The sequence below is a fragment of the Cetorhinus maximus genome, chromosome 19, assembly GCF_964194155.1.
Source record: "Cetorhinus maximus chromosome 19, sCetMax3.hap1.1, whole genome shotgun sequence".
NCBI lineage: Eukaryota > Metazoa > Chordata > Chondrichthyes > Lamniformes > Cetorhinidae > Cetorhinus > Cetorhinus maximus.
In genome coordinates, this window is record NC_135897.1 from 75,795,488 (window position 1) to 75,807,736 (window position 12,249).

Here is a 12,249-nt window from a genome sequence, read left to right on the forward strand (position 1 = left end):
ATCGGCAGCCTTGAGGGCAGCTGGAGTAGCAGTAGCTGGTGGCAAACCATAGGAACAAGAGGCCTGGAATCATGTGTGGGTTGGACATTTCGTGGTTGACAGATCAATGGTCAAGGGTCCTAGGTTCGGTTGTCAAATCAATTTGGGGAGACCTCAAGCATGCATGAAGCCCCTTATTTGCCTATGCAAAGGGTCTATGCCTGCTTCAGCCAAGGGTAATGAACCTGTTTTCTTTGTCCTTACCCAATATGATGAGTCGGATACTTCCTGCTGATCATTTTGGGGACTTGAGGCTGTTTTTCCCCTGACATATGAGCGCTATGCTGCCCAAATTCTTTGCCAATGAATCTGAAGAAAACAGCATCAATACGTCACACATTTATAATGGCTTACTAAACAATTATGTCTAACATGAATTGATGTATTAAAACACTAGGTGCTATTTGAGAAAGCTAAATGAAAATACAAATGACAACGAAGCAAACAACTTTCTGGCATAACCAACAGCTTTGTTTGCAGCATTAAGTCTATGACTCATGGTATTAAATCGTCATGTCATCTCAGCTTTTTGTCGTCTTCGTCGGATCTTTTTCTGCAGCTGGAGTTTGTTGGTGAAGAAGATCTCCTTCCAACCAACCTCCAAAGCCAATGCTTTCATTTCTGGGGTTATGGTGTCACAGTATCTTGAAACAATATGTTCCCAGAGTTTATCAGAGTTGCACGCCTACAGAGAAAGCAAAGCAGAATCAGCACTCAGCGGTTTACTACTTAAACATGTCTTAATTAAAATGCTGCCAGTTACAGAACTATTTTGCATTTCTAAATATTTAAGTGTAAACAAGTTACTTGAAAGTGGAAAATAAAAAGTCACTCACCGTAATATTCTTTTTGACACCATCCCACCCCTTCCATCAAATATCTCTTCTACATACTGCCCTTAAGAACATGAGCAAATGTGGTTTGGGAGACCGATGAGCAAGTTGAATTTGTCAGCTTCCTTCTTATAAGAAAAATCACATGTGAACTAAAGCTTAGGGCAGCTGCTGCAAAGGCTCAATGGGGAAAGGCCACTGTGTCTAAGGCCCTCCCACCATAGTATACCAAGGGGTTGGAACCAGTGTAAGACACCTCAGGCTATATGCACCACAGAATGTTTGACATGAAATATAAATGTACATTATAAATGTCATTTGGAATGCAAGTTTAGTGAGGCACCTCACATACACTATCGAAAGAAGCTGATCTGTATTACACTTTGTGTAATGTCAAATTTTGAACTGTTATGTAATGTTAATGTATGAATTTTATGAAGAAAGTATATTTGAAGAAAAACATGAATCTCAATCATCTAATTTGTCATAAGAAAAAACTCTTTTCGCACGAGTGGTTCAGGTCTGGAACGCACTGCCTGGCAGTGTGGTGGAGGCAGGTTCAATCGAGGCATTCAAGAGGGCATTAGATGGTTATTTGAATGGAAACAATGTGCAGGGGTACGGGGAAAAGGCAGGGCAATGGCCCTAGGTCATAATGCTCATTTGGAGAGCAGGTGCAGACAAGATGGGCCTCTTTCTGTGCCGTTGAAATCCTGTGATTCTGTGAAGAGAGCCAATTTTATACATTCAGATTGGCCATGATCTTACTGAATGGTGGAACAGACTCGAGGGGCCGAGTGGCTTATTTCTGCTTCTAACTTGTATGTTCATATATATGTATTCAGAAAAGCCTAGATACATATTGTACACTCTTTCGTTAATTATAATATTAACAGCAAACCAAAGTTAATTAAAATAGTGAATTGTGTGACGTGCTTAATGCAAACTTGACTGTAATCTGAAGTATGTAGTCCCTGATTTCGCCAGTAAAGCCACTGTAGCAGTCTGATTATACTGCAGTCTAAATCATTTTTGTTTCAATATTCTGAGACACATTTCAACAGCACCCTCTATTGGTTACAGCAATGCTCCACACAATTTCTTTCAAAATGAGAACTGCGCTCAATACAGGCTTGATATTTGAAATTAATTCAAATACATTTTCCCCAAACTTTGTTGTGCTCACCAATGAAGATGTTCTTATTGGGGACAGGAACACTTTTTACAAGTCTAGACAGCTAAGACTGAAGTTTTTCCTCGAGCCTGTCTGATTTTGTGGCATTAATTGGGCAGGCAGGTTATCGGATTCTATGGTATTAGATAGATCTTTGCCCATTTTTGTATTCAGAGCGTTTTCAACTGTCATTTCTGATGACGGATCCAGGAGTTCTTAAATGAATTATAATGCCGTTAAATGAATTAACGGTACAAATAGGGGTTAATGGGTATAATCTTATAGCCATTATGGAGACGTGGTTACAAGGAGATCAATGCTGGGAGCTAAATATTCAGAGGTATGTGGCTTTTCGAAAGGACAGGTAAGAAGGTAAAGATGGTGGGGTAGCTTGTTAGTACGAGATGGAATAAGTACAATAGCAAGAAAGGATCTTGGATCAGATGATGCAGAATCCATTATGGGTGGAGGTAAGAAATAACAAGGGGAAGAAGACACTGGTGGGAGTAGTCTATAAGCCCCCTGACAGTAGCAATATTGTAGAACAGAGAACAAATCAGGAGATAATGAGGGCATGTAAAAAAGGCAGTACATTAATCATGGGTGACTTTAATCTTCATGTAGATTGGGAAAATCAAATTGGCAGAGGTAGACATGAGCAAGAATTCGGTGTATTCGGGACAGTTTCTAAGAATAATATGTTGTGAATCCAACCAGAGATCAGACTATTTTGAATCTGGTAATGTGTAATGAGACAGGTTTAATAAATGATCTCAGAGTAAAGGATCCCCTAAGAAACAGTGACCATAATATGGTAGAATTTAGCATTCAGTTTGAGAGTGAGAAACTCGGGTCGGAAACAACTGTGCTAAACTTAAACCATGGTTGGTCAATCCCCTTCCATGAAACCTTCTTCCTAACTGGGATATATCTTTGTTGAGAGTCATGAACTATTTTCTTAAACGTCTGCCATTGTTCATCATTCTGCTCAACTGCTTTCCTGGTCCACTCCAGCCATGAATGCAGAGTTGGCTGGAGTGGACCAGGAAAGCAGTTGAGCAGAATGATGAACAATGGCAGACGTTTAAGAAAATAGTTCATGACTCTCAGCAAAGATATATCCCAGTTAGGAAGAAGGTTTCATGGAAGGGGATTGACCAACCATGGTTAACCAAGGAAGTTAAGGACAGTATCAAATTAAAAGAAAAAACATACAATGTAGCAAAGATTAGTGGTAAGCCAGAAGATTGGAAAAGTTTTAAAAACCAACAAAAGATGACCAAAAATATAATAAAGAGGGAGAAAATAAACTTTGAGGGTAAACTAGCAAGTAATATAAAAACATACAGTAAGAGCGTCTTTAAATATATAAAAAGGATGCGAGAGGCTAAAGTGAACATAGGCCCCTTAGAGAATGAGGCTGAGGAAATAATAATAGGGAACCAGGAAGTGGCAGAGGAGTTGAATAAATACTTTGCTTCAGTCTTCACAGTAGAAGATACTAATAGCATTCCAAAAATACTAAATAATCAAGGGGCAAAAGATGGGGGGGGGGGAAATAAATACAATAACTATCACTAGAGAAAAAGTACTAGGGGAACTAATGGGGCTAAAGGCTGATAAGTTCCCTGGACCTTATGGTTGCATCCTGGGATATTAAAGGAAGTAAAGGTATAGTTGTGGGTGAAGGAGTATTGTAATGTAGTTCATCTTTTCTTGTTAAATAAATGTTTTATTCTCTTGTTAAAAGTTTATCAGCTGACCTCTGTGATTCTGTTCAGTAGCCACCATCCACGTAGCCACCATCCACATATCTAAACAAACAAATAGAAGTTAGGATCTATCAAGTTGGGTTCCTCTCTGGGATCAGGCTTGTCCAGGGGAACCTCAGCTGGGGTCATAACAACATGAACATCCAGAAGGCATTCAATAATGTCCCTCATAAGAGACCGCTAGCTAAAGTTGAAGACCATGGAATTTAAGGCAAATTATGGATCTGGTTAGGAAATTGGCGAAGTGGCCTGAGACAGAGAGTAGGGATAATGAGCAGATACTCTAATTGACAAGTGATTAGTGCCATATCACAAGGATCTGTGTTGGGGCCTCAAGTATTAATTATATTTATTAATAACTTAGATGTGGTGATAGAAAGCCATAAAACAAATTTGGTTATGACACAAAGTTAGGAAGCATTATAAACAGTGTAAATGGAGGCACAAAATTACAAAAAAAGATATTTATAGATTAAATTAATGGGCAAAATTTTGGCTAATGGATTTCTACGTAAGCAAATATGAGACCATCCACTTTGGACCTAAAAAGAATAGAACAGGACACTTTTTAAATGGTGAACAGCTAGAAACAGTGGAGTCCCAAGTACAGAGATCATTAAAATATCAAGAACAGGTACAGAAAATAATCAAAAAGCTGATGGAATGCTGACCTGGAGTACAAAGTGTAGAGGAGAATACAAGGGGAGATAAGTCATTCTTCAGCAATATAAAGCCCTGGTTAGACCACATCTAGAGTACTGTGAGTAGCTCTGCACCATACCTTTTGGAAGGGTACATTAGTCTTGGAGGGAGTGTAGCATAGATTTACTAGATTGATACCCAGACTCCAAGAGTTAAATTATAAGGAGGGATTACACGAACTAGGGTTATATTCCTTGAATTTTAGAAGGTAAAGGGATGATTTGATCCAAGTTTTCAAGATATTGAGGGAACAGATACAGCAGATAGAGAAATTATTTCAGCTGGTTTGGGAGTCTAGGACTAGGGAGATGAGTCTAAAAATTAGAGCCAGACTGTCCAGGAGTGAAATTAGGAAACATTCTACATACAAAGGATGGTAGAAGTTTGGAACTCTCTTCCACAGATGGCAATTGACGCACGATCAATGGTCAATTTTAAATTTAAGATTGATAGGTATTTGTGATCCAAAGAGGGTATGGGGGCAAAGGCAGGGATATAGAGTTACGATACAGATCAGCCATGATCTCACTGAATGAAGGAACAGGTTTGAGAAGTTAAATGGCCTATACCTGTTCCTATGTTCCTATAATTCACTGGTGTCCAGGATTGCTAGATACTATTTTGAATGGAAAAGCAGGGGATGGGTGGGGATCAGCTTTTTACTATTGCCACCTACTTTGCCTTTGCCCTTCTACTATTTCCTCAGGATCTACCACTTGCCCTCTTCCCATTTCAGAAAGTGCACAATGGAGTGCCTAATGGAAATTCCTTGTTATCTTTGCTTCTTGGAAGAAAAGGAAGAGCAGCTGAGGATGACCAGGCTGAGAAAACTGTACTTGAACCTCAATGGATTTATCTGCTGATACATCAACAGCCTCTACCCCCCCCGTCAGATTAAACAAGCAGGGGTGCTCCTATCTGCTCCAAAAAAGTGAGAGTTCAATCAGATGCTATTAGTTGCCCTGCAGCCACAATCATGCACAGCTCTGCCAAAGACCATTCATGTTATAGTGACTGTTAATTTTAATTTTGAATCCATGGTGCTATTCCAGGCTGCTACAAGGGACAACTGTAACATAAATCTAACAGGGTGTATAGATGCACCAAGTAAATTCCAGATGTTGTGTTCTCTTAAGTTAGCAATTTCATATTCTGCCCCTTGGAGAATCAGCAGTAACATGACATGATATGCCATTTAACTGAGTGACATGATTTTCCCAAGGTCCAAAGAGTTGTAGATTGCATCTACATGGCCATACATGCCCCCTTTATCAATATGTATATCCCAATTTGCAACCAGCAGCACTCAATCATAAAATTGAATGCTCATTTTCAGTGGGCTACCTTGATGCCTTTATTTTAAGAAACTCAGCAATACCAGAGGTCTCTACCAAATGCCATGGTAGAACGAGACTATGTAGCAGTGCTATAACAAGGTGTGTTTTCCCTTCAAGTTATCATAGAACACAAAGTGTACATTTTGAAGACACATTTCAGGAGTTTGGTTCAAGCTGAAAGCATTCTGAAGTGCCTCAGTGATTCATGATGATATGCTAAATGTTGCAAAATTTCACTTTGTAAAGAGGACGAAGGCTCTAACTGCAAGCAGGGGTATCAGCATTAACAGTAGTGTCTCTCTCTCTCTTCATATACCATTTTTGTTGTCTGAGAGTTGTTAATCACGGCTCTCCACACATCTCTATGCCATGACATCACAATGGGGCAAGGAGAAGAGGCAGGCCTCAAGAACGGTAGAAGGTCCGGGTACTAAATACATGCTGTCACGGTTATTCTGCACCACGGTCTAGCAACTGAAATAACAGGCCTCCTTTAGAACAGCATTAGCAGCCGAAAAAGAAAGTGATAGACCAGTTTCATTCATTTGTTATGGGAGGCCATCTCCCACTGTTATGATATGGCAAGTGATATTTGCTATGCTGACCAAATCCCAAAGAAAAACTTGGCCAAGTTATCACAACAATTTGCAATTTGTATTTTTATTACGAGAAGGTATGTGAACTGAAGTAAAAGTAAAGACTCCACTACCACTTCTGGCGATTTTAAATATTAAATTAAAACATTTATTAACAAAGGAAAAGAAAACACAAGATTACAATTACCTGGTTAAAGTTAGTCTTATAATATTTTTGAGAAGATTTCTACTTAGCTAGACTTGCAAATAAACACCCCTTTACAGGCAACAGTCCCAAGAGGTTCTTAATCTATAAAACATCCACTAATATTGCCGCAAGGCACCCATTGTTGCTATTAAGGAGGAATTTCACAAGCTTCTCTCGCCCTCTCACTCGACAATGGAAATACAAGATTTGTAACAAAATCTTGCTTTCTGGAACAAGCAAGCACTTCTCTGGGGTGGCTAGAGGCTGCTTGTTCATAGCACACTCTAAGATCTCACCTCATACAGCTTTCAATCTTTTCATAAATATATTTTCTCCCATTTTATCTTTTTAAACCCATTATTCTTAACCTTCTTTTGAAAGTTATCTATCCCAGAATCAAAAAATCTTTCATGGGCAGCATTTTCCTTTCGGCGAGCGGAGGGGGGGGTTAGGGTCCGCTCGTCGATGCGTAAAATGACGCACGTTGACATCAGGTGAGCATCCCGATGTCACCGCGTGTCATTTAGATTGTCAGTTCGGCGGATGCGTAGCTGAGTTGGCTGCGGGCCCGCTGAACTGTCAAAGGCCTATTAAGGCCTGTTAAAAGCTAATTAAAACAATTAAATGAGTTGCCCGTACAACCTTAAGGTTGGTGGGCAGGCGAAGAGCCCAGGCGGCCTTCGCATATTTCATGGAACCTCATCCACGGGCGGGATGGGGTTTCATGAAGTGTTTAAAAAATCAGTAAAATTTTTTCCAAAATTTCATTAACATGTCCCAGCTCTTGTGACACTGTTACAAGAGGGGGCATGTTCCAAATGTTTAAAAATCCTTTCTTTGAAAGTTTAAGACTGAAACAAATCTCCTCTGCACTCTTTTGTGCATCACAATGGGCGGGCCTTAATTGGCTTGCTCATGTAAAATGGTGGCACTAATCGGGTTCGCGCCCGCCCCCACACAACACCCCTGACGGGGGAAAATTTCTGACCCATGTTGTCATTATGGCTAGCACTTGTAGGGAAAATAAACTTAATAACTTTGCTTTGTTTATGATCTTTACCAGCTGTAAAACTTCCTGTTATTTCTCTTTGAAATTCAACAGCTAAAAATTTAACTCTTATCCATCTCCTAATGCAAATTCCTATTCAGACTGATCTACTGTGATTCCATCTTAACTCGTCCATCTCCACTTCAAAATGCCTGCTTTTACACCTCTCCCTTTGATGATTTAAACCTTGCAGTCTGACTGTCTTCAGTTTAAGTAAATTAGTCACACAAACACACAACATACACACAGCCCCCACAAGCTAGATTCACGGTATCCCACAGTAATATTGGAAAAAAAATGATAGTTCTATGTAGGTGTAAAGAAAGTAACTGCACAGAAACTGGCCATTCTGGCCCAACTAGACCATGCTAATCTATACTCCATACAAGTCTCGTCCCATGCTACTTTATGTAACCCTGTCAACATATGCTTCAATTCCTTCCTTCTTCATATATTTCTCTAGTTTCTCCTTGAATGCACTTATGGTACTTGCCTCAACTACTCCTTAATTCCATATTCTAACCAGTCTCCGGGTAAATAATTTGCTCCCAAATTTCTTACTGAATTTATTGGCACCTACATGTACAAAGCCACGCTTTGTACGTATACATATACGCACTGTAAACTTAATGAAGACCATACTACATTCCCTTTTAGTATGGACCCACCTAATGCCTTACTATTTCTTACTCTAGTGCTATCTGCCTCTCTCAATCCTTCATGCACCTTGTTTTTCTCCTGTCTAATGTGATATCTTGGTGTCCATCGCCCTTTTAAATGGGAAACTCTGATTTCAGAAAATTAGCCATTAACTATATTTAGGTCAATGGCAAGACATAAACAAAATTGAGTGATTATTTTCATTGATCTCCCTTCCATTGATAATTAGAAATGAAGCAAGACATGATACAAAACCAAATTATTCCAACTTTTCAGGTTTCTGAAATACTAATAAAAATTAGTAACAAAAATATTTTACCGTTTCGAATTTTCTGGATGTTTGGGAAAGTCTGGCAATATCCTCAAGCTCCAAAAATGAAATTATGTACATGAGCAGGCCTTCAGGAATGCGATTGAGATAATCAAACTGATGTTGACATAGGTTGCAAACATACTTGAGGACTTCATTGCCAAAAATCACACCAACGTGAACTAAAATTCAAAACAAAGAAATAGGTGTTTAGAAAATATCATTGCAATAATTATCTTTAACCTTTATTCTTTTTATAAATATAATTTTATTAAAGGTTGCAATATCAGCAGTGGGGAGTGTGTAATGCCCGAGATGCAGATTATAGGCTGTGTCTGTAGTAATTTTCCCTGGTGCCAATCGGAGCTTATTTTTGCGATTATGAAATGAATTCAGCTCTAAAGAGCACATCTGAATTTAGATGCACTGTTTTTGGGAAGCTTTCAAACACAAATTTCAGTAAATCTACAGAAACTTAAAAGATACAGAGTCCTGTACCTGCTGATTTTCACTTACCCTGGTTACCTGTATGTTATTGCAACCTCCTCAGTAAACATTGTGCAAATTTGGATCAGTTTTGTAAGTCTGATTCCATGGTATTAGTGAATTGAAAAGATTAATAATGGTTAATGTTTAACTGCAACCTGTTCAAAGTTTGTAACATTGTTTGCTTTTTCTCTGATGATTGTTTGCTAAATCTAAACTCCAGAGTGCAAGGTATGTGCTTCAAAGCTGAGTGAAACCACATCACTTCAAACCTGAATTTTTATAAAAGCTGATAAACAACCTCCTTCCCTTCCACAATTGCAGCCAATGTCTAATTTTAGTTCATAAAAAACTTGGGGATAAAAATTCAGTTTGATCCTTTAACAGGTGCAGGATTCGCAATGTGCAATTATACTGTGCTTTGTCGAGTTGAGGCAAGCAGTATACACACTTTGTTCTGCCTGTTCATTTCATGCTGGCTGCATGCTCAGCATAGATCCAAGGGGTAGTGTGGCAGAGCTTGCCAGTATTTTTTAAAGGGAGCCTTCCCCTCTTAAAGGGGAGGTGCACTCATGCTTAACTAGTTATTGCAACAGTGTTACAAAGTCTTTGAGGGAAGGAAGCAGACTGCAAATGGAGCAACAGGCCAGAGAGAGGTTCTCTGATGTGGTACAGGAGGCCTAAGGTCAAAAGGAGAAAGGGGGCTAGGAAGCTCTCAAGACGTACTCTCCAAAAGGTGGCCATGGAAATCAATCCACGAAGTTTGGATCTGGGGACCTGGCTGCAGTGCCAGGAAAATTTCAGTCACCTCATATGAATGGTCAAGGTCAGTGAGTGCATCAAATGACATCTTCTACCCACTGCATCACCAACCTCTCAAAATGCTCAATGCACTACAGCCTCATCACTCACCCATCAGCAATCAGGACTCATGCTTTACAATCACCTCAAGTTCACACACTTACCAATGCTACCGGTCTCACATCCCTGTCCCTGGAAACTGTCTGAGGCTGAACCAGACTGTTTGCAGCCTTGGTGTTGTATATGACCACAAGATGAGTTTTGAACCACATAGCCGCACCATCACTAAGAACACTTATTTCCATCTCTAGAGCATTACCCTGGGACTCTGGATTACTAGTCCAGCGACAATACCACTATCACACTAAAGCGGTTCAAGAAGGCAGCTCTCCACCAGCTTCTCAAGCGCAATTAGGGATGGGTGATAAATGCCTAGACAGTGACACCCACATCCCAGGAATGAATAAAAAAAATCCTTTGAAATGGCAGGCACCTGTGATAATGGATAGTTGTGAAATCAGTCATGCAGCACTAATCCACTAATGGAAACCCTCAGGTTTATGTCAATAGAGTGAAATAGCAAGCAATCATTTTTTTTTAAACACTCCAGACATTTTTTCCCCAAAGATTTAAAGGACAAGACTTTTAAATACCTTGACAGCTCGTTTTGAATGATCCTCTTGACAGGTTCTTCTGACAGTTTTGAGAGTTGATTTTGACAGATCTGTTGACTTTGTGCACTTTTTATGCACATTTATGCTTACGTTTAACAATTCCAAAGGGCACCTGACATCCCCGAAATGCCACGGGTCCTCCCCCAAAGGTGTCCTGGGACCAAATCCAAAAGGGATACCTTACCTCTCCTGCTATCCAAATTAACCCACGAAGTTCAGATAGGCTCTTACCTGCTCTAACCTGCACTCCGGGGGCTGAATTTTACATCCCACAGGTGGGCGTGTGCCCAACCCAATCGAGCGTAAAATTGCGTGAGAAGACCATGGATGAGTGTCCCGACGTCATTGCACACTTGCGCAATATTTCGCTCGGCGGGCGCACGTTAAAGCCGGAAGCGTGCCCACCGACAATTAAGAGGGCTATTAAGCTAATTAACAGCACAATTGTCTCCGATATTTCGTGGCCCGTCCAACCTTACAGTGAATCAGCCTGTCCATTTTTACATTTTTCAACAAACCTCATCCAACGGCGGGATGGAATTTCCGTTATGAAATAAAATTAAAATAAATATCGGCAGACAGCATTTTTATCAGCTATATTTTCAGGTGCTTGATGCATGGACATCTTTTTGCAGCTTTTTAAACCTTTATTTGATCATTTTCACGTCTGCAGCTTGATGAGGCAGCTGTCTGCCTTCGGGGAGCTTTCTCGCAGCACTCACCCGCACCCACTGAAACGTCATCGCCCACCCTCTTCCCACCCCCACCCCAGCAGCGGAGCTTTTCAGCGTGCGTTTCACGCTGGTTGGCTGTTAATTGGCCAGACGGTGTGAAATCGCAGTCGGGGGCTGGTCACCGTTGGGGGACCGTTTCCCCTCCTGGACACGCTGATCGCGTGTGTGCACCCGCCAAAGGTAAAATTCAGGCCTGGGTTTCACACACCAAGGCTACCAATATCCCATTTAAGTGGAGGCAGCTGATGATTTAAATGGCCAGCTGCCTTCATAAACCACACATGAGCGAAACACGCTCACCCTCATTCCCGCCCCCATGAAAATGGAAATTGCTGTGTTCGGGGGTGGGACTCTCAATTTTCAGCCACATCTGCCATGATGAAGAGGCTCTCCGTTGTGGTAAAAATCTGGGCCTCAGTCTCACCTGTGGCTTAAACCTGGGAGCATATGAGAAAAGAAGTTGCTGGGTTGCACAAGGTTTCCCTTGTTAAGTGTGGAAACATATGGCAACATCCTAGCCTTGCAAAACATCCTTATGGCTCTTCTGAGAAAACAATGCAGTTTGCCCAATGTTTCCAATCTGAAAGTTTACCAGCAAACTTATGTTCTTCCATGCTAGTGTATGTTGCTAAATCAATTCTAGCATTGTACATTTTAAATGTAGCAAGCATCAAATAAGAAATACCAAGTATCATTTCACCATTAGGCTTGTTACTATTATACATAAATAGACTCATAACATGCAGGTGTCATGGATATGTTCCTTTTCTTAACATGTCTCTGATCGTTTTATAAGATTGCACTTAATCAAGTAGCACATGTGACCATGAGGTGGCCATCAAAGCTGGAACCATTAACTCATTATGACAAAAGGGTCATGTATATTGAGTGTTAAG

The 12,249-nt window shown here is 40.4% G+C and overlaps 1 protein-coding gene across 3 annotated transcripts in view; it reads right to left on the reverse strand.

Moving 5' to 3' along the window:
* Positions 1 to 450: 450 nt before the first annotated feature.
* LOC144693936 (F-box only protein 36-like) overlaps positions 451 to 12,249 on the reverse strand; it is a 58,875-nt gene continuing 47,076 nt past the window's right edge. For all 3 annotated transcript variants that reach the window (XM_078564182.1, XM_078564183.1, XM_078564181.1), the window contains 2 exons: positions 8,668 to 8,840; positions 451 to 724 (listed from right to left, as the gene is read on the reverse strand). In XM_078564182.1, the coding sequence (XP_078420308.1) occupies positions 551 to 724; positions 8,668 to 8,840 (347 nt within the window). In that variant the 3' untranslated portion in view covers positions 451 to 550. The remainder of the gene's footprint in view (positions 725 to 8,667; positions 8,841 to 12,249) is intronic.